At 39.7% G+C, this 22,823-nt stretch overlaps 2 protein-coding genes across 2 annotated transcripts in view; one reads left to right on the forward strand and one right to left on the reverse strand.

Moving 5' to 3' along the window:
- LOC119692385 (semaphorin-1A) overlaps nucleotides 1-22,823 on the forward strand; it is a 127,031-nt gene that overhangs the window by 28,025 nt on the left and 76,183 nt on the right. The gene's annotated exons all lie outside the window — the stretch shown is intronic.
- On the reverse strand, nucleotides 6,685-10,785 carry LOC125491389. The gene is made up of 2 exons (XM_048633214.1): nucleotides 7,914-10,785; nucleotides 6,685-7,837 (listed from the first exon to the last, which is right to left on the reverse strand). Exon 1 carries the CDS (start codon nucleotides 10,783-10,785, stop codon nucleotides 8,746-8,748), a length of 2,040 nt encoding a protein of 679 aa, XP_048489171.1. The 3' UTR covers nucleotides 6,685-7,837; nucleotides 7,914-8,745.

Raw genomic sequence — 22,823 nt, forward strand, 5'->3', positions numbered from 1 at the left:
TGATCAATAAAAGCCTGTGAGATCTACAGCATGATTTAATATATTTACCGTTACGGCGTGCTATTGTGAGAATAGAGAAACAAGGAAGAATTTTACACAATAAAATAGAATAGAATAGACAGTATTGATTGTCCTATAGGGCCGTAAAGAACGTCTGTGCCGCTGCTAAGATCGGAAACCGAGCAAATATATGATAGTTGAAGTTATTTATTTCGTTGGCGAATCAAGACGATGCTGGGATCCCGGCTGATCGGCTACCATAAATCAAAGTTTTTGCTTGCGGAATCTATCTTCATTATTTTCATTTTAAATGTCAGAATATCTAATCTAAAGTTACCGTGCTGTATAACTGGATATCTGTCAGTTCCATACCTGAGTTAGTTATTTATTTATACTTTTATGGCACAGTTTACAAAAGTAATAATGTAGAATCAGATGGACTTAATGCTAAAAGCATTTTCTACCATTCAAATTGATTGTCCTTGTGTAGGACTTAAGGACTCATGCTTGGATAACAACCCTGTAATAACATACGTTTTATATATACAATAATAAATAGCCGTTAGATATTGTGCTAAGAAAACACCTTTTGAACAAACCGTGGTTAATGGAGTATCGATATAGAGTGATTTAGTAGTGCGTGCGCGGTTGTGCTGCGAAATCGCCAGTGACCGAGCCAAGATAAACTGCAATGTGATACACTTGATATAATTCAACTAACAAAGGATATATCGGTCGCAACAGCCGTTTTATTAGTCCAGCTCGCCTTAATGCCTATCGGAAATTCCTTGTCACGGTCAATAAATATTAAGTACAGCGTCGTTAGATTCCTAAATAAATATCCTCGGTCACTTTATTTTATTCTTAATTTATTGGATAAATCTGGTTTAAATGGTCGATTTTGTAGTGTTTTATCAATTAAAATTATTATTGATAAGCAAAATTTGAAAACTCAATTTTATTGACGTGGGATGTGCCCCTATCAATCTACGAATAGTAAATGTCTGTATGCATTGCCACAATACACACTGAAATGGCCCGGAGAATGATGATAATATTTTATATTTGTTAGAATATTCGTTATTATGGCAATCATTTAAGTTAATAATCATTAGCGTTTGGCTTCGAGAATATTTTGCAACTATCCATCGTTAACTAAGTCTAAACTATGGCTATTACCAATGACAGCTAGACTTATTGCATGCCGCCTCAGAACATTCTAATGTTGGGTCAGCTAAGATAATTAGTCAACTCATATATTTAAATAACTGTTAAACTAAGGTTAAGCGGTTACGTTAACTTGGAAATCTGGGTACTTACAGTCAGTCATTACAACTATGGACTGGTTACTAGAGATCTACTAAGGTATTATACCTGTGTTATTATCCCACAATAATAATCTTGATGCCGTTATTGTGCTGTTTGAAACACTAGACTTCAGAAAGTGACGTAGGCAACCTTTTATTCCGAATTTCTCATGGGAAATCCTTTCATGCGAAGAAAAGCTCGAGGACAAAAGCTAGTAGATGAATAAGAGCTTGCATAAAGTGTAGCATAGTGTGGCCACTGTGGCGAGTGTGGCAAGTGTGTCTAGTGGAATACATAGAGTGTGGTGACAGCAAGTTGGCAATTACTAGTGGGCATCGCAGCCATCGCGGGCCGAGAGTCGAATTCCCGCGATGCTCAGACGGGACGGCGTCTTGGCAGCAGCTCTGTTTACTTTAGCCGGCTATAAGTGAATCGGACGCTTCCCCATTGATGGATAGTTTCATTCCGAATTAGCGAAAGACAAAGTAGAGAATTGAGTGGAATTGCGTAAATTATAGATGTCATTGTGTGAATACCAGCATGCGATGGACAAAAGCCACCCTTGCTTGACGAAAACTAAGTTTCGTAGACCTTATGACAAAGTATGACACGTACTAAAATTTAAATCTAAAAACATGGGGCATATAGGAAGAGCCCTCCTAACTCTATCCTTGGTGTTTTATTTACACTAGTCAGTAATGTCCGTATAGCTCTGGTCTGTTAGTGTAATAATAACAACTAAATGCATGGCGCGAACAGCGTTGTGGATTGATATCTCTTCGGGGAAATAATCCTGCTCGACCGGCTATTGCCTGTGGCTCGATACACTATAGATATAATATATCTAGGTACACTACTTTTTCTTCTACTTACCTAGTTATGTTTGTAGATCGTGCTTTTTCTTTGCGTAAACCATTGCTTCGCCGTCTGGAAAAGAATAATTAAGTAAGTCTATACGATTTGAAATATTAGAGGGAAAGAGTCACTTTTTAATAGTTTAGGGGGTTTGGTTTACATTTAGTGATTTGAACCCTACAACGAGGTGCAGAACGGAAAGATCTTTCCAACGACCTCTACGACTCGTCGTTGACGCTTGCTGTCATGTCTGTCTTTAAACAAAAACATATCTCTTGACAGTAATCAGAAATAAACATCTAATGATGAGGGCTCTCAATTCTCAGTAGTTTAGAATTAGAATTAGAAGTTTGAAACACACAAACAAATGTATTTAGACCTACCGTTGCTATCCCTCCTCTAAACAAAGAAACATCACACTTTTTGTATACAAGAATCCATGGACATTCTGGACAAGCATAAATGTATTTACTTTTAATACCGAAAATCCCACGGTAATAACATGCCTTTTAAAATAAACTGAGGCTCATATAATAGGTACTTAGTAACTATTGCTCCGGTCGTGGGGATGCTGAAAAACTTGTAACAAGGGGAAAAACCGGCCAAGTGCGAGTCGGGCTCGCGCACAAAGGGTTCCGTAGCAGCAAATATAATATTACAGTTAAATCAACCTATCTCAAAAACTATAAGAGATACTTTGATCAAACCAAAAATCGTTGAAAGAGTTAATTAGCATGCATCACCTCTATTTTTTTTAGAATTTTATACCCCGTAGTTATAAAAATAGAGGGGGGGGGGACATACTTTTTACGACTTTGAGAGCTGATATCTCAAAAACCGTTCACTTTAAGAAAAATGTTTTTTAGAAAACTTTATATCATTTTAAAAGACCTTTCCATTGATACCCCACACGGGTATGTACATCGAAAAAAAAAATTTCATCCCTCAGTTACATGTATGGGGGGCCCCACCCCCAATTCTTTTTTTTACTATTTAGTGTCATATTTTTGTAGCGGTTCATACAACACATATTCCCATCAAATTTCATCACTGTAGTACTTATAGTTTCCGAGTAAATCGGCTGTGACAGACGGACAGACGGACAGACGGACATAACGAAACTATAAGGGTTCCGTTTTTGCCATTTTGGCTACGGAACCCTAAAAACGAAAGCGTTGATAGTGCTCGTGAAAGTTGGCATTGCGAACCTGCCAGCCGCCACCGCCGCCGCTCCCGCCGCCGCCGCTGCGGGTGACAAACCAGCGGGTCAGAAACTCAGGATGAGATGCTGCGGCAGAAGGCTGCCTCACTGACTTCACATAAACGAGACTATTTTTTAAACACTGCCTGTTGAAAAGTATACAATGTGAATTTCTAGTCTAGTTGGTCGCCTGTCTTCTGAGCGTGTCTGTGGTAAACATTAGAGCTATAGACTAAAGTTTATCAGCGCCGTTAAAGGATTGGCCAGTCAGATTTAGAGTCAGTCGCTGACTTCCCATGGTATACGCATAGGTACATCAGACGCAACAAAATAATAAAATAATTGAACAAATAAATAATTGGACACTGGAGGTTCGTTTCGTGCAACCCAGCCTTCTTTTCGTTCACTGATAAATTTCCACACTTTTTTTATTGTATTTAATAAAAACGTATAATATTAACTGATACGGAATGGATACTATAATTATCGCTAAAAGCTCTACAGTTGAAAAACGCTCAGTTTCAGCCAGTTTCAGGTTGAAAGTCAATATTTAAAGTTAATTTAAGGGTCTGCAATAGGGAATCGAGGGTTGGCATTGTCATAGAATTATGTAGTAAATGATGCTCTACAGCCTTGAAAAAAATCACACAGGTAGTTAAAGAGTCTAGCTAGGTGCTGAATCATTCGAATTTAAGTAAATGATTATGGATAACTGTAAATTAATTTCAGAATATCACGAAAAACCAGGATATCACACTCCCGTATTGTAACAACTGTGTCGTAATTATCAAGAATTTCCATATGATTCTTATCAAATTATAAAGATAAATGCTTGGACTAGGCGCTAAATACCTTGTTTTTAAATAAACACACACCTATTTTGTGTAAATTAATCCCAAACTTGAGCAATTTTTTTCCCTCAAATCTTCATACAAATATCTATGGCGGCTTTCTGTGTTATAAAATCATAAACACAAGCGACGTTTGACTCAGTCGGCCGGTGGCCTCCAAAGAAGGGTCACGTCGGTTTAGGCAGCACTGACAGCTCGCGATCTTTTCGTGTACAGATACAAAATCACTGCACATTGGTTGTCATTGCACTTTTTCAACTTTTATGACACCAACATAATTTGATTTGAAATTGAGGAAGCATAATTCTTAATATTCAATATACATTAAATTAAATTAGATAGTGGGCAATGTTCTCGCTTGGCATTACAGTCTCGTAAAGGTCTGATGAGGAGCAGGAATATAGCGAATGGATCTAAGTGATGACAATACGTAGGAACAATAGGTTAGGATTCAAAAACACAGTCTCATGGTGCTGGTTGAGGTATGGTCTCGTGAGGATCTGATGAGGGCAGGAACAAGGTGGTGACTGAATTTTATTTCAAAGATGTTAATAGCTAAAAGCATCGAGTTTGGGTTATTAAGTATGTTTTTCAGAGAGACAGAAAGATATTTTAGGTTTCCTCTGGATTAGTTAGGTTTTACTAAATTCATTCGTAACGTAAAATTGACAATGAAGAAATTTCTTCTATAGACAGTAGTTACTAAAAAAACCAACGATAGACGGCGGATATGCAGAAGTACCTATCTAGTCACCCTGTCACAGGGTGACTTCGGTTGGTAACTCAGAAAAAATACTATATGTTATTGCAACAATAATAAAAAAAATCAAGAAAATATTCAAAGTTTCCATCCTCGCTTTTCACGCACACAAATCACAAACTCAGGCCTTGTTCTAGGAGCAGGGTCTATCCTAGTGCGTTTCCACGACCACTTTTCACTTGTGTTCCACCGGTTTCGGTGCTCAGCGGAATAGCACCATTAACCATTATTATTCTGAGATATCATCACTTCTTATTCTGATGCCGAGTTGCAGAAAGGGACTTTAAGCTAATGTCGACATTAAATCTATGTCTGTCTCTTTCTGTCCGTATACTATCAAAGCAAGGCAACAATACATTTAATGCCGACATTAACTTAAAGTTCCTTTCTGCAACTCAGTGTGAGTTAAAAATAATAAATAAAAATAAAAAATAAAAAAGCCTTTTATTTCTCACCAAAAGAAACTTATGCTATTATCATGCAGAAAAAATGATAGTTAACAAACATGTAAAAATCATTGATTTAAGTAGGTACTTATTGTAATTTATTATTTTACTCTTAAATAAATTGTATTATAAATTGTATTAATTAATTAATTAAAAGCATGCAGTATTCCATTCAAGGTATTTAAAATCACTATATTATATTAATTAATTACATATCCGATATTTACATTTATAATTTGTTTTTAATTAAAATTACTACTTATTTATGCCTGATGAGAACCCCTTTCTGGGTGAAGGCCTCTTCCAGATTATGCCATTCGCTTCTGTCTAGCGCTGTCGTCATCCATGCGTCTCCAGCCACTTGTCTGATGTCATCAGCCCAGCGCTGGTAAGGTCTTCCTCGCTTCCTTTTACCACATGGACCGCACCATTGTGTTATTTCTTTTGTCCATCTGTTGTCCGTAAGTCTTGAGATATGTCCTGCCCATTTCCATTTTAGCCTTAAGGCATGTTCTAGGAAGTCTATTACCTTGGTTTGATTTCTGATTTTGGCGCTAGGTATTTTTTGAATCTTTCTGACTCCAACCATGCTGCGTTCCATGGCTCTTTGACATGATCGAATGGCTTGCATCACTTGTTTAGTAAATACCCATGTCTGTGCTCCGTAAGTTAAGCAAGGGAGGATACACGAGTCCATTACTGTCTTTTTCAGTCGCAGTGACATTTGACTTTTAAATATTTCAGCGAGCGACCAGTATCTGTTCCAAGTGTTGGATATTCTCCTGTTAACTTCTTCAATGTTGCTTTTCTCGCTAAAAGAAATTTGTTTTCCTAGATATATGTAGGACTCCACGTATTCAAGATTATTGCCCTCAATCGTAATAGGCCGTCTGGTAGAGTTCGTCATAATCTTTGTTTTTTGTAGATTCATTTCAAGTCCTATTTCTTTACTAGCTAGGTGTAGAGAATGTGTCATGTATTCCATTTCTGTGTGATTATCTGATAGAAGAACTATATCGTCTGCAAAACGAAGGTGGCTGAGACGTCTTTTTCCAATTTTTATGCCCACGTCTTCATCCTTCCATCGTAGATTCTCGAAAATCATTTTTTCCAGCACTGTTATGAAAAGTTTCGGGGAGATGGGATCTCCTTGTTTCACTCCTCTTTGTATAGGGATTTCAGGGCCCGTAGTTTTGTAAGCCTATTTTCCACTGTGTAGTGGGTGGTGAAATTACAATGAGGTGGAAAATAAAAATATCAGAATGTTGTACAATTATTAATATTTATTATATAGAAATTATATAAGAGTGGAGAAACCAAAGTTCCACCACTGCGTTTCACGCCACAGGGGTAGAAGGATGGTATTAACCACAGAGAAACTCTTATACTACTTAAATGAGACCAGGGATTAAGTCCTTATAATTGTCTGGTTGAAGTACACAAGGTATTGCAAGGAAATTATATAAGAGTGGAGAAACCAAGGTTCCACCGCTGCGTTTCACGCCACAGGGGTAGAAGGATGGTATTAACCACAGAGGAACTTCTATATTACTTCAATGGGATAGCAGTTTAACGTTAAGGCCCCGTAACCGAAGGACGTTGATAGCCTAGCGCCTACAAAAGGTTCAAAGTGCAATTTAGATACTACTGCCCGTTCTAACGGGGCTCCCTACGAAGTAAAAAAAAATAAAATAAAGGTTTTAACCCGCTAGAGTCCACCCGGGTTCTGCCTTTGCAATCCTACATTCAGCAGCGGCGTTAGAAGGCTGATGCCGCTGAAGATTAATAGAAATCCTAAGGAAATTCCTCAGTATCCGCTCAACGAACATACAACGGCCAACCTGGACTGTCGGACGGGGCCAGGACAGGAGCTCCGGACGGCTCGTGGCTCGCTGACGGCTCTGGTCACCAACGACACCTTCTGGAATCGCGAGAAACAGCCTTGGGTCAAGGATGGGTCGGTAAGGACAGCGAAGGCCTAGCTAACATGTCTCAAGTGACGTGTCTTGAATGGCCCCTGGGTATTTCTAACCTAAAACCTACGGTCAATCACTAATCAAACGATTATGGGAAGGTTAGATCTCGTCTCAAAGGCGGTAGCTTTGCTGTTTAAACGTGACACTTGCAAAATAACCTAATCGACACGTGGAAGGTCATGGCGCTTACCTTGGGGTTGGGTCAGGTGACACGCGTCTGGCAATCGCACGCTTCACCGGGCAGGATTGAAATTGCTGTAAAAGAAATACGCGGGGTTAGACGTTGCTACGTGTAGAAATAAAGACAAGGCAGATGGCTTTCGAAATCCAAAGTCATCGGAAATCGAATAACAACGAAATGCTAGTTTACTCACTCGGCAATTCAGGTTAGGTACACATGGTGTGATGCTGCGTGGGTGTCTGTGGCACGTATCTGGTAACTGCAAAGAAACAACTTAGTCAGAATCTATCTCGTAGACCAATCAGATAACCTGAACCCACGATCGAAATACTCACCAGGAAATATGAAGCAAGGAACTTGGTACCAACTCGGCCTGCGCCACGCGGGCGGGAAGAAAAAAACAACCACACACCTCTTTCCAACTCGAGACGTTCTGACAGAGAATGGCTCGCCTCCTTGCCAGTTCCGAAAAAAACCGTCACCGGGGATGCCAGCTCATCGTCACAAAACTACTCTGTGGCCAGCCAGCACGATCATTGTTCTGAGCGTCATGTCGCCACTGACCACTGTCCGATGACGATCTAGCACGAGTTTCTCAAAGGACCACAGACAACAACTGAAAATCTATCCTGTGTGTCGAATTTGACAGCTGATACTTGACAAGACTAACAAAGTAAACAAACAGAATGTAAACAATAAACGAAATGTTAAGTTACAAAAATAATGGTGTTACAGTACCCCCGTCCTCACCAGAATTTTTCGAGGGTACGAGAAAAATTCAAAGATGGCCCTCCATCTTTAAATCCTAAACACCTAAAACAATCTGAATATGTGGGTCACTCATTTAAGAGAAACCTAAATCAAAGATAATAGCTGGAAAACCCAGTGAACATCAATAAGGTTAAGATCACTCACCGACTCAGTAGAGTCCCTAAGCAATGAGATAAACCCTGAAATAAATTAAATGGAAAATCCCACAAAAAAAACTCCACGACGCAAAGTGAATGAGTCCTTAGCATTGTTGGCCTACTCAATAGAGTAAGTCAACACACACAAAGGTGGCCTACGATACTATTCACTGACTTTGCAACACAACGACGCATAGTAAATGAGCCCTTGGCATTGCTGGCTTACTCAATAGAGTAAGTCAACACACACAAAGGTGGCCTACGGAACATCAATTCTACAGAGAATATCCCTGGCGTGACACTCTGTCTGGTTCCCATTGCTATCTTCAAGAATGTAGACAAATCCAGACACTTGTTGAACTACTGTATACCTCTCGTAATTCGGAGTCAAACTAGCAGTCAAGTACGACTTTGAATCCATGCTTCGGCGAACCCTACTGAGTTGGCAATCCTGTGAGCGACGACCACGAACTACCAAACTGGCAGTAGCGTTATCAGCCGGTACACACTTCGAAGCACTCAACTCGTTGCATGAGTTCAAATGTCTAACCTCACTTGCATACGGTTCCCTGCTTTTAGAGACTCCTCTTTTATTGAGTAGGTTCAGAACATCAGGTGCGATATTAAAAGCACGCCAGAAATCTATACCTAACAGCAATTCTGAAGAAATATCAGGAACGACATAAAATTTCACGAAAGCCGTAACATCCTCTACAGTCACCGGTAAAATCTTAAAACCAGAAACCGGAGAATGTGATCCATTAGCCGTGATAATGGATTTCTCCTCAGCTGGATACAACGTACCACAACTGGAGAGGGATTGGGCCGCCTTTCCGCCAATGACCGAAACTGTAGAACCCGAATCCAACAACCCTCTGCAACGATGGTGGTAAATCGCGACATCTAAATAAGGTCGCAAGCCACTGTCCGCGTCTCCATCACCTGCCTCTTCACAGCGGCGGCGACGGCGGCGGCGGCGACGGCGACGACGGCGACTACTACTGCCGGAGGATTTGGTTCCAGGCTGTTCGTTGTTCACGCTTACCCCAGCAACGGTTGGTCCAGCAGGATCTGGCTTTTGTTGTGGTTTCGGTGGCTCAGCGACTGACGGACCACACCGTGGACACGTGTGCAAGGTGGCACCCTTTAAACCACAAGAGTAACACAATTGGGTGGGTGGTGCACTACATTGCCAAAGGCCATGTCCAAGAACCCTGCAACGAACGCAAAATAAGTCCACCTCGGTGTCTACGGCGTTAACCGAAAGTCGGTTCCTAGCCTGATAGGCTAAGTCCGGCGCTACCGAATTCGCAGAAACTCGGGGCGGCTCCGCAAAAGAGTCTGCTCGGTATTTGGCGTACTCCAGCTGCCTACAGCGTTCCTTCAGCTCGTTCCAGTTCCCGACGTTTGTAAGAGCAAGCTGACTCGTGTAAAACGGTCTAAGGTTACCTTGTACTATCTCCAGCTGCTCTGACTCCGGTAACGGCACGCTGAGCCTAGAAAAATAATTCCGCATTGTGCTTAAGTACTTTATGATGGATTCATCAGCACCTTGTGTCCGCGACCGCATCTCCTGTAATAAACGCCGATTATAATCGAATGGCAGGAACTCCTCATACAAACGAGCCTTAACCTCTTTCCAACTCGAGACCTCCTCCTTGACACCCCTAAACCAAAACAAGGCGTCACCGCTAAAAATTTCTGCGACGGAATTAAATAACGTCTCCTCAGAGATACCTCGAGAATTGCAAAGCTCCTCCAGTCGCTGCACGAATGCTTGCACACTATCACTGCCGTTAAAGACAAGGTTCAGTTTTTGGATCTGTGTGTGGTCCACCTTAGGACACGGCTCTATACACCCTACGACAGGGATATCCTGTTTCTTTTCTTGCTCCTGATAAGCTTTAGAAATGTACCTCAGTTCGCTGTCCCTAGATTCGAGTTGTAAGAGCAAGTCCCCGAGCATACAAGTCTCCTCCTTACTGACGGCATTTATACGACCTAAGCGGTGATATAAATGGTTAGCCAATGATTCGCAACGCTTGATGTGTTTTAACTGCAAATTTGGTTTTGAAAGTGAGCTCTGCAAGTCTTTAATTTTGTTTTTAACTTTTTCTAACTCTGAGGTAACATCTCCCTCAAAGTAGATAACCTCGTCCGAAGGCATCCGCGTAGCTAATTCTGTTAATTGTATTCTTAATTGGTCTGCAGTGGCCTCAGGCTTGACACCTCGGACTGTGGCCTCGTATGTCAATTCATCTTTTAATAAAAGGTTGAAACATATCGGACGTTCCCCCATGATGTTACAACAATATGGATCTAATCCCTAAGGTAGCACACGTTCAAATCAATTTGTGACCCCAGGCTGTATCAACGTTCAATGTAAAGGTCGAACAATAAACACCAATATAAAAATAAATGCTTTCCCATTAAAGTGTGTTTCAGTAAGTCTAAGTACAATATTAAACTTAAGTAAAGTTAAGTTATAACTGACAGTTAAATGGTTATGTAAAACACGCAACGTTCAATGTAAAAGCAGAACAATAAACAACAATATCTTCAAAATAAATGCTTCCTCTTTAAAGTATGTTTCAGTAAGTCCAGGTACAATATTAAACTTAAGTAAAGTTAAGTTATAACTGACAGTAAAATGATGTGTAAAACAATATATTAACTCATAAAAGGTTGACCTTGTAAAAAAATTTTGGTTATTTTTTTATAAAAAATTGATAAAACAAAACTGTAATTATTAAAAGTTGAGTGTTTAAGTTAAACAGACAATAACAATGTCTCAGCAAAATTGTTTAAAAACAATCACCAACTGTTCAATATTTAATTGTTCAATAATTAAGTAAATAAAATTCCAGCAGAAGGTTTTCCTTTGAATAACGTTTGGAATAAGAGGTTATACAAATTTAACGCAATCTCAACAAAAAATAAGGCATGTTAAGTCAATAAAATAAAATGTCTGAAATAAGAGGTTAAAAATTTTAACACAATATCCACACAAAAAAATATAGCCTTATTAAGTTAATAAATTAAAAAAAGGAAACCTTCTGCAGTGATTCTCTGTCAGCACGTCACGATGACACACGCAAAACACACACAAGAAATTATAATACTAATTAATTTCTAATTACCCCCCCGGGTGGACTCAGGCCTGTCTAAGCGATAGATTAGACTATAAGCTAACGGATTAAACTCTGTTCGGGCGCCAAATGTAAGCCTATTTTCCACTGTGTAGTGGGTGGTGAAATTACAATGAGGTGGAAAATAAAAATATCAGAATGTTGTACAATTATTAATATTTATTATATAGAAATTATATAAGAGTGGAGAAACCAAAGTTCCACCACTGCGTTTCACGCCACAGGGGTAGAAGGATGGTATTAACCACAGAGAAACTCTTATACTACTTAAATGAGACCAGGGATTAAGTCCTTATAATTGTCTGGTTGAAGTACACAAGGTATTGCAAGGAAATTATATAAGAGTGGAGAAACCAAGGTTCCACCGCTGCGTTTCACGCCACAGGGGTAGAAGGATGGTATTAACCACAGAGGAACTTCTATATTACTTCAATGGGATAACAGTTTAACGTTAAGGCCCCGTAACCGAAGGACGTTGATAGCCTAGCGCCTACAAAAGGTTCAAAGTGCAATTTAGATACTACTGCCCGTTCTAACGGGGCTCCCTACGAAGTAAAAAAAAATAAAATAAAGGTTTTAACCCGCTAGAGTCCACCCGGGTTCTGCCTTTGCAATCCTACATTCAGCAGCGGCGTTAGAAGGCTGATGCCGCTGAAGATTAATAGAAATCCTAAGGAAATTCCTCAGTATCCGCTCAACGAACATACAACGGCCAACCTGGACTGTCGGACGGGGCCAGGACAGGAGCTCCGGACGGCTCGTGGCTCGCTGACGGCTCTGGTCACCAACGACACCTTCTGGAATCGCGAGAAACAGCCTTGGGTCAAGGATGGGTCGGTAAGGACAGCGAAGGCCTAGCTAACATGTCTCAAGTGACGTGTCTTGAATGGCCCCTGGGTATTTCTAACCTAAAACCTACGGTCAATCACTAATCAAACGATTATGGGAAGGTTAGATCTCGTCTCAAAGGCGGTAGCTTTGCTGTTTAAACGTGACACTTGCAAAATAACCTAATCGACACGTGGAAGGTCATGGCGCTTACCTTGGGGTTGGGTCAGGTGACACGCGTCTGGCAATCGCACGCTTCACCGGGCAGGATTGAAATTGCTGTAAAAGAAATACGCGGGGTTAGACGTTGCTACGTGTAGAAATAAAGACAAGGCAGATGGCTTTCGAAATCCAAAGTCATCGGAAATCGAATAACAACGAAATGCTAGTTTACTCACTCGGCAATTCAGGTTAGGTACACATGGTGTGATGCTGCGTGGGTGTCTGTGGCACGTATCTGGTAACTGCAAAGAAACAACTTAGTCAGAATCTATCTCGTAGACCAATCAGATAACCTGAACCCACGATCGAAATACTCACCAGGAAATATGAAGCAAGGAACTTGGTACCAACTCGGCCTGCGCCACGCGGGCGGGAAGAAAAAAACAACCACACACCTCTTTCCAACTCGAGACGTTCTGACAGAGAATGGCTCGCCTCCTTGCCAGTTCCGAAAAAAACCGTCACCGGGGATGCCAGCTCATCGTCACAAAACTACTCTGTGGCCAGCCAGCACGATCATTGTTCTGAGCGTCATGTCGCCACTGACCACTGTCCGATGACGATCTAGCACGAGTTTCTCAAAGGACCACAGACAACAACTGAAAATCTATCCTGTGTGTCGAATTTGACAGCTGATACTTGACAAGACTAACAAAGTAAACAAACAGAATGTAAACAATAAACGAAATGTTAAGTTACAAAAATAATGGTGTTACAGTTTCCGTCTTAACTCTACTCACGCTGGTGCAGTAGGAATCTTTTATGATGTTTATGTAAGTATGTTCTATTTCGCATTTTTCAAGAGCGGTCCATATTGAGCTATGTGAGATAGTATCAAAAGCCTTGGTGTAGTCGACAAAAGTTAGATATAATGGTCGGTTGAACTCTTTGTATTTCTCGATTACCTGTTCAACTACGTGTATGTGGTCTATTGTCGAGAAACCGCTTCTAAAGCCAGCTTGTTCTATCGGTTGGTATGCGTCTATCGAGCTATTTATCCGTTGTTGCAGGCATGACGAGAAGAGCTTATACAGACTACATAACAAGCTGATGGGACGATAGTTTGACACGTCGTCTGGATTACCTTTTTTGTAAAGCAGTATTATATGAGACTCAGTCCATTGCTTCGGTACGTTTCCCGTCGCTGAAATTAGGTTGAATAAGTGGGCTATATATAGGTGTTGCCAGTAGTTGTAGCGCCGTTTTTATAGCTTCGTTTGACATCTTGTCTGGTCCAGGGCTTTTTTCAAGTTTTAGACGTTTTATTTGATTGATAATTTCAATTTCATCCCATGTTTTTATTTGCTCGTTGACTGTTTCTCTTGGTCTGTTGTTTCTTTCGCTGCATTTTTTGTCTTTTCTGCTATAAAGTTCTTTGTAGTATTCTGTAGCCGTCTCTGATATTTGCCGCCTATCAGTGGTGACTTTTGTTTGTTTACATAAGCTTGGTATCCATGACTTTCCTTTGTTGATTTCCTTATGCGCTCGTTTGACACTGCCTCTTTCATTAAGGTACTTTTCTATTATAGCTAATCTATGTAATTCGTAATCTTTTCGGATACGTTTGCTCGTTTCTTTGTAGATTTTAGAGAGCTCAGCTTTTATTTCAGTTGTCCTTGGTCTTTGGTTTTGCAATTCATGACGTTGATGTATGTATTTTTTTGTTTCTTCAGATAGAATATGCGTTTTTGTATGTGTTCCTTTAGTTTGATCCAAGCTGTCGATTATACATTTTTCCAATCGGTTGTAGTAGGTTTGCGGAGTATCATTGTCTTTTAGATTCATTTCTTCTTTTTGTTTTTCCACGAGTTTTATGTAATTCGATATTTCCGTTTCGTTTTTTAATAAAGTTTTATTGTGAGAAAAATGTACTCTACTTTTTTTAAAATGCCTTAAAGAGATCGTCGCTCTGACTAGACGGTGATCAGAGTGGAAGTATACTCTGTTCAGTACTTCTACATTGTTGAATCGTTGGTGAAAATTTGATAGTATGAAGTCTATTTCGTTTTTAACTTTACCATCTGGTGAAATCCAAGTCCATCTGGCTTTTGGGTTCTTTTTGTAGAGTGTATTTGTAATAACAAGATGTTTTTCAAGAGCGTATTTTATCAGTATTTTACCTCTATCGTTTCTGTTGCCATATCCAAACTTTCCCATTGTGAGTTGTTCTTCGGGTTTTGGACTTCCGATTTTGGCATTGAAGTCACCCATGATGATGAGATTATTCCCTGCTAGCTCTTGTGCAGCATCGAGTGTTTCGTAGAAGGATTTGAGCTCTTCTTCTTTAGCGGCCTCTGTCGGAGCGTACACTTGTATGATTGACATTGGGAAGTCTGCTATTGTAATCTTTAATAATGCGACTCTATCGGAAAGACCATCAAAGCTGATTATATTATGTTTATATTTCTTCTTTATTAAAAAACCTACGCCATACTCTTTCTTTGTCTTCCCGCTGTGGCAGACTATAAAATCTTCATATTCGTTTATTCCACAATCTGGTAATCTTGTTTCTGAGAGCCCAATAACATCGTATTTTATGCTTCGTATAGCGTTTGAAAGTTCAATTAATTTTTCTTTTGAGGATAGAGTTCTTACGTTGTATGTTGCTATGTATATTTTACTTTCTTCTGGAAGGTTGCAGTCATTTTCTCCCGCGGTGACTAGCCGTATTGGGAGAGTTTTGGGGTTTTTTTCGTTTTCTTTTTCTGTTCTGGTATGTATTGAGGGGTTGTGGTCTTCAACTGTTGTTGTGGCCAACAGATGTGGGCGTATTTGTTGTTTGACGTTATTTTTATTCAAAGTTTTTTGTTTGTTGTTTTTCTGTTTTATGCTATGCTCGTCTGATTGTCAATCTGATGCCTTTGGGTTTGAAGTTTCACTTACAGGTTTTTTTCTAGTTTCAGTATCTTGTTTCTTTTGGCTATTTGACGTGGAAATAAATGTGGTGATGTTCCTGATTGGAGTTTTTTGATTTTCATTTTTTTGTTTCTTATTTGGTTGTATGTTACTGTTTACTATTTTAGCAATTGGTTTTTCAGTGTGAGTTACCCAACATAAAATCACGCCATCTATTGAAACCATTTTTTAATTAGGTTTTGTCTATGGTGTGGTCCCCAAATTTAAGGGTAAAAGCAAAATAATTATATTTTAACCTTTTTTATACCTATTATATTAAAAGACCTATTCAACGATACCCTACCTACACCATCAAAATAACCGGATATATCAGCCCCAATTTACTTGTATGGGAGAGGGAGTACCCCAATATTTTTTTGGGGTACTCCCCATATCTATGCGAAATATCAGCTTGATATCTTTACCCGTTTCTGAGAAAAAAGGCGGTGACAGACAGTCAGTCAGACAGACGGACAACAAAGAGATCTTATAACGGTTGCTTTTTTTCCTTTTGATGTACGAAACCCTAAAAATAAGAAAAATTATTATTCTGCTACCAAAAAATATACATACATACATACAATCGAAAAATATTACCCTCCTCCTTCGGCAGTCGGGTAAAAACAAGTGAGTCAGGGGGACATTCTGAACTTTTATTCTACGAGTTTTAAAAATTAACAAAAAAAAAACATTTTCATAACTTAGATGACACGTGACTTGCTACCATGGAAAACGATTTTTTTTCGCGAATTTGCAAAACTCGTAGACCAAAAGTTGTTCAGAATGACCCCTTGAGTCATCCCCTTTCGGCTTAGTATACCCTTAGTATCTACACTTTAATACCTGTAGTTACCTTTCTACAAGTAAGTAAATACCAAATTTGTTTAGAAAGCTAATCGGGTTCCGAGTATGGAGAAAAGTGGCACCCCTATTAATTTCTACTCTTTCCTGGTGCTTACCAGTGTAATTAAAAATTATACTTACCCTCAAATCACTACTTGAAAATAATTGTCAATAAAGTTGGCGAGTAAAAGTTTGTCGACCCACTGTGCAAACTTACATGTGTGCGTGTCACTGCGTGTGCTGTGTGAAGAGCATTGAAAACCCAAATTTGGCGGGGCACGTCACCCTGTACCGGCCCTTAAGTCATTTCGTTTATTCGTTATAAAAATCTCGTTTAAAAATTATATTATCATACAAAGGCTAGCTTGGAGTCTTGAAGAGTAATTTTTTTAATCGATGGTAATTTTTAAATGGCCTCTCAGAAATTTCATCACCTTGAAATCCTCTTATATTTAAATTGAGCTAAGTAATAATTACTCAAAAATTACTAATAAGCCCGGATCAAAAAAGAGTGGTAGGTATAAGAGTTTGTGAAACGGATAGATCAATTTCGACTCCGAACATATATTTTTCCATTACATAATACTTTGATTGCTTTAAACATGACTAAGGTTCGGTTATCTTCATCTTTCTATTGCACATCTTTACGGTTTGTCTGCCAACATCGATATAAAAATTTAAATTTGATGTAAATCTTCAACAAAACTGCTCAAATAAAGTTAAGGATCATTTTATGCCAGCTTTACACGGCCCTTCCGCTATGTAGGTACTATCGGGGAATGATCTGAAGCTGCGCAGCCCGCGCGTTTTTTACACCGAGTTGCGCACGTGATATAGATAACATGGTTTTAGGTATAGCTTTCCCCGATGGTACCTAAGTGCTTCATTCTCATTTTCATGGAAATCTTTGCTCATGAAGTTCATTTCGTTTTAGTGCTTATTGTTTCGGGAACACACCTGTGTACAAACTGTACAATCTACAACGCACACCCCTAACATAATAAAGACTTTTTTTTAACAATAATGATTACTGTCAACAATATAATATGCAATCAATGTAATGCGTACCTAGTTTTTAGCCTATTTATACTGCTAATATTATTTTTATCATTACACAAAATCCATTTTTTTACTCTTTCCTGGGTACTTACCACTTTTGATTTTAATATATTTTAAATATTAAAAGTCACCAAAATATAAGTAGGTAATTTTACACTGTTGATTTCCGATAATGATGAGTTGTGTTCCTTTTTAATTTGAATAAAATTTCAGCAACCCTCTACAATACTTCATCGTTGAATCACAATCAACCCAATGTACAGTGCAGCAATCGAACGCTGGAAACTTTCAAGAGTCTCTTGATCACCTGAAACTCATTTGCGAAGTCGATTCCATGCTGCTGCAGACAGTGGCGGATTTACAAATTTGCCGCCCGTAGGCCATTAATATTTTGCCGCCCCTACTGACTTTTGAAATTCAATACGTTAGTTTAATTCCGTTATTAGTACGATTGTGAACTTAATCATATTTCTGTCTATTATATTCTCTGTGGGGGTGTAAGTACCTGCACCTGGCTCTCTCGAGTGGAACCTTTGTGCATATCCCCAAGGTCTAAACTGCCTTCCTAAGCTTGGACCATTTCCCACCACGCTGGTCCACTGCGGGTTGGTGGGTTCACATATCTAGATGTGCTAGATCTAGATATGCAGGTTTCCTCACGATGTTTTCCTTCACCGTAAGAGCGATGGTATACATTGTACTTAAGTTAAAAGAACTCATTGGTACATGTCAGCGCCGGGATTCGAACCCGCATCTCTTGATTGAGAAGCGGGCGCTCACCCGACTGAGCTACCACCGCTCCATGTCATACCAGTTCCATATTTCTGTCATTTAATTAGATTATTTTTGCAACCCGCTATGTACTGAAGAGTTTAATGTTAACCTAAAAAGTTTAATTTGACAGGCAAATAAAAAACCCGTAAAAAGACTTTAAAGCGTAAAACATCTGTAACTTTTAAAAATCGATTTTCAGCAAACTTATTGTCTAAGAACACTCTCCCGTAGAACACATGTGATACCAAAAAAAACTAAATCAGTTCATTCCTTCAGCCCCCCTACTCTTGAAAGGCAATGTATTGCGTCTGTCTTTCGTTGTCAACATTTAAAAAATCATAACTTCTCTTCAAAAGCGTTTTTACAAAGGGGCCGTCCATTAATCACGTGAGGTAATTTTTCTCATTTTTTAACAAATTGAAAATTGCGTTTTGAATTGGAAAACATTTATAATGTGTATTTGCAATAAAATTTATTATTGTAGAAAATTTTGCGCCGTTCAAAATTTCGGTTCAGAAATACCTAGCGCTTTTTTTCAAAAAATTAATACACGTGATGTCTAACGAGACCTCCCCTCCCCTCTCGTGATGTTTCGTGAGGTTTTCCGTACCCCCTCCAAGGAGGGGGGGGGGGGCTTTGAGCCTCACGTGATTAATGGACGGCGCCAAAGACTAAAAATACTTATGTAATCAGCTAGGTAATGCCTATTTTAAGAACCTAGAAACAAGAATATAATGCATACAATTTAGAAGTTATTTTACAAAAACGCCAAAAGACTTTTTTGGCCAAAATCTAAATGTTGCCAACGCAAGACAGACGCAATACATTGCCTTTCAAGAGTAGGGGGGCAGCGGTGTGCAATGCGAAGTGCTATCCAAGTTTGGATAAATAATAATATGCTCCAAATTCTGTTTTCGCAGTAGCAAAGATAGAAATGTATGTAATGATCCAGGATCCGGTTTTATCGAAATATTACAAAGCGTTTATTAATCGTTTTCGTATTTTATAATAGTAATTTATAGATGGATGGTACAGATGATACACGTATAATTAATTATAAAAAAAACTAGTTATTTGCCAAATTTGCCGCCCCTCTCAATCTGCCGCCCTAGGCACTGGCCTTTTTGGCCTATAGGTAAATCCGCCACTGGCTGCAGATGTAAAACCGGCATTAAACTTAATTACATCGAATAAAAGTCGGCAGAACTCTGACCAGACCGAGAAGTAATTACATTTCTACTGCCTTTGAATTTTAATCGTCTACTTTGAAGTGCACTCAGGACTCAGGAACGCATACGTACACTCGAATACTTTAAGCTATCTTTGGCTACTTCCAATTTGTAGTGACTTGAGTTACCTGACTTGAGACCTGTCGCCCCCGGAATACCGCTGGCTCTTTACGACGCATCGTTTGACACAAGATCAAATTATGCACACTAGAAAATACCATATAAGTGAAACCTTGCATTCGTACGAGTTTGTTTAAACCGAGCCACGATTTAAAAACCAAGCAGCTTCGAGCATCCTGCCACGTAAATCTTCATTCATTAATGTCTAGAAAAGGATGGACAAGATTCATACATATTTGAATCTTCTTACTCCCTAATATAGAAGGCATGGTATGATTAGATGCTACTTCCTTTATACGGCAGGTGCCGGTGACGTCTGCGCAACGACGCGCGCGGATTGGTCGAGAGCTGTGCGCAGGCGCAGATTTACGGTAACATGACTGGTGCATCACGCAGCTGCCTTTCTTCACAACTTGTCTTGTCAGATAAGGGAACTTGCTGCTTAGAAACGAATTGTGCAAAAAAGGAAGTCATGGAACGAGGGACTCTTATTATTTCTCGTTTGGGAAAGGAAGTGGCACTGTGATTCCAGCTTTTTAATGCGTCGTCATACATTATGCAAACGGATACCTGAGGTGTATATTTATAGAGGACGTTTTTGCCTTTTACACAATTACAGATTCTGAGTACAAATAAGTACTTACATAGATAAATTCAGCTGCACGACCCTTTCCCGTTATAACTTCGCCGCATGAAGACAATAAAGCAGGGCATTATCATTTCCGCATAAATCTCGGCTACAAAATTTAATAGAGCCGGCGGCGGCGCAGCGGCGCGGTGGCGGCGGCGGTGGTGGCGTGGCGTGACAACGGACATGGCAGGACGAGCGTGGAGCGGGGGCGGCGCGGGGGGCGGGGGCGGGGGCTGGCACCGCCGCGCCACCAGCCCGCACGCGATGCCTGTCTTCCGTTCCCGACACGGAAAATTAGACAATACGACATCACCGCGAAAAACTTATTCCGCAGTTACGAAAACTTCAGCTTTGAAGGTGGAGTTGTAGGTTTTTATTTTGACGAAATCCAAACAATACTATAACTATCACCAGAATCAATTTAACTATTCCTGGGAATCTAACATGACAAGTAATTGCTTTATACTCTCTACTCCTCGTCGGATGTGTAGGAAGTGCGATGTACCTCCAAAACAAAATCATAACAGAAGGCAATTAGCCGCCGAGCATCCATTTCGTCATAGCTCCATCCATAAAGCAAATGTTTGGCATACATCAACGCTGCGGCCGACAGCGGCTAGTGATGGCCACAATTAGTCTCATACATGCCCCATCACTATGATTAATGCTAATTACGCCTTGATTTTCCTTCGGTCAGCGATTAAAGCGGTCATTACTGTATATCCTACGGCAGAAGTTGTTCAAATGACTAGTGTTTCTGAGATGATTACGTGCTATCAGCTGTTGTATTGTTTTGTCCCCCGAAGGCTCACCGGTGTTTAGAATTAGCAGGATGCCCTTCCACGAAAACAATTAGTTTAGGAATTCATGAGCCAATAATTAATATGACGCAATGAAACCACGCACTACTGTGTTATGTATGATTATAAACCTTGAAGAGCAGTAAAAAGGCGCAGCCTACACTGGTAGCTATAATCTTTAAATCTGATCTTGGTAGTGAATTACTTTATTAATTTAGTTATAATAATAACAGTAATTGATACCTCGGCGACATTGGAACATCAGGTGGGCACGTGAAGGCTTACAGATGAATCGATTGCGCTCAATTAGTTTCCTCGCTACTTGATGTATCATAATCTGCTAGTTGTACATAGAGACTTCATCATACAATAACTGCGTGATTGGGTGAGGAAGTGGGTAATGTGGGTAGTGTGTAATTGTGTATATGTCACTATTGTACCGAAGACACCAAGTATGCATACAAAAGAAGCAAATGATGAGACATCTATATAGACGGCGTGTACTCATATCCCCATAGACGCACTTATTAATTTAAACTGGTACATACACAGCTGTGCGGGGATCTCAGAACAAATAACGAAATTACGTTTAATGGATCGAATCAAAAAAACAGCCGACTCAATTTATCAAATAAAGCGGAGGCGTTACAGAGGCTTTTTGAAAAATGGCAGTCTTATTACCAACGAGGGAAAGAAGGCAATAGGCGTAATAACAGCTATCCGACGTAGTCGCGGATCATTTCACAATTTCACGATGACTGTTTCAGCAACTCTAATAGCCGTGAAATTCGATTACGAAGCGAGCCTCTTGCTAAGAAAACATGCTTGACTAAAGATATTTTCTCAACGTCCAGCCGAACCAGTACGATTTATGTATGTATTTAATATATAATTATAGATAACTAGCTGTTCCCGCGAGCTTCGCTTCGCCTTAAATAAAAATTCCCGTGGGAATTCCGGGATAAAAAGTAGCCTATGTTCTTTCTCAGTGTCTAGACTATCTGTATACCAAATTTCATTCAAATCCGTTCAGTAGTTTTGGCGTGAAAGAATAACAGACAGACAGACACAGTTACTTTCGCATTTATAATATTAGTTAGGATATATAATACTAGCACTTCCCGCGCGCTTCGCTTCGCCTTAAAAAGTTTTCCCGTGGGAATTCCGGGATAAAAAGTAGCCTATGTTCTTTCCCAGGGTCTAGACCGTATGTATACCAAATCTCATTCAAATCCGTTCAGTAGTTTTGGCGTGAAAGAGTAACAGACAGACAGACAGACAGACAGACAGACACAGTTACTTTCGCATTTATAATATTAGTTAGGATGTTTTAATAAGTATACTAACTTATTGCTGATATAGCATCTATTCGATTGGATAGTAAAGTAAGTTTTAAAATTTCCACAGGTAGAGTTTATTTTTATTTTTGGAAGAGCCGTCTTTCTGCAATGTACGTACGTTAATTGCACGTGGCACGACTGCCCGGGTCGACTGCGCCGCCCGAGACCTATTTGTTACCAACATACCTTGTTATTGCTTGTTCATCTCATACACGTGTATGCGGGATGCTAGTTTACGAGAAAGAGCGTTGAAAAGCGTCTGAAAACTTCAGCACTTAGATATAACATAAAATGCTGCACATGTAGCATTCGGCTTAGTAGGTATACGAGTATACCCTGTTTGCAACATCCTGTATACAATAATGTATCTATTGAAACTTATCAATCTGCAGACATTGATTGCAGTTTTAAAAATACGCATAAACGAATGAGCTGCAGTAATTTGAC

Source organism: Plutella xylostella, chromosome 5, assembly GCF_932276165.1.
Source record: "Plutella xylostella chromosome 5, ilPluXylo3.1, whole genome shotgun sequence".
Classification (NCBI taxonomy): Eukaryota; Metazoa; Arthropoda; class Insecta; order Lepidoptera; family Plutellidae; genus Plutella; species Plutella xylostella.

What these genes read in the sequence shown, in the direction of transcription:
- LOC125491389 (XM_048633214.1), bottom strand. Translation starts at nt 10,785, where the DNA reads ATGGGGGAACGTCCGATATGTTTCAACCTTTTATTAAAAGATGAATTG.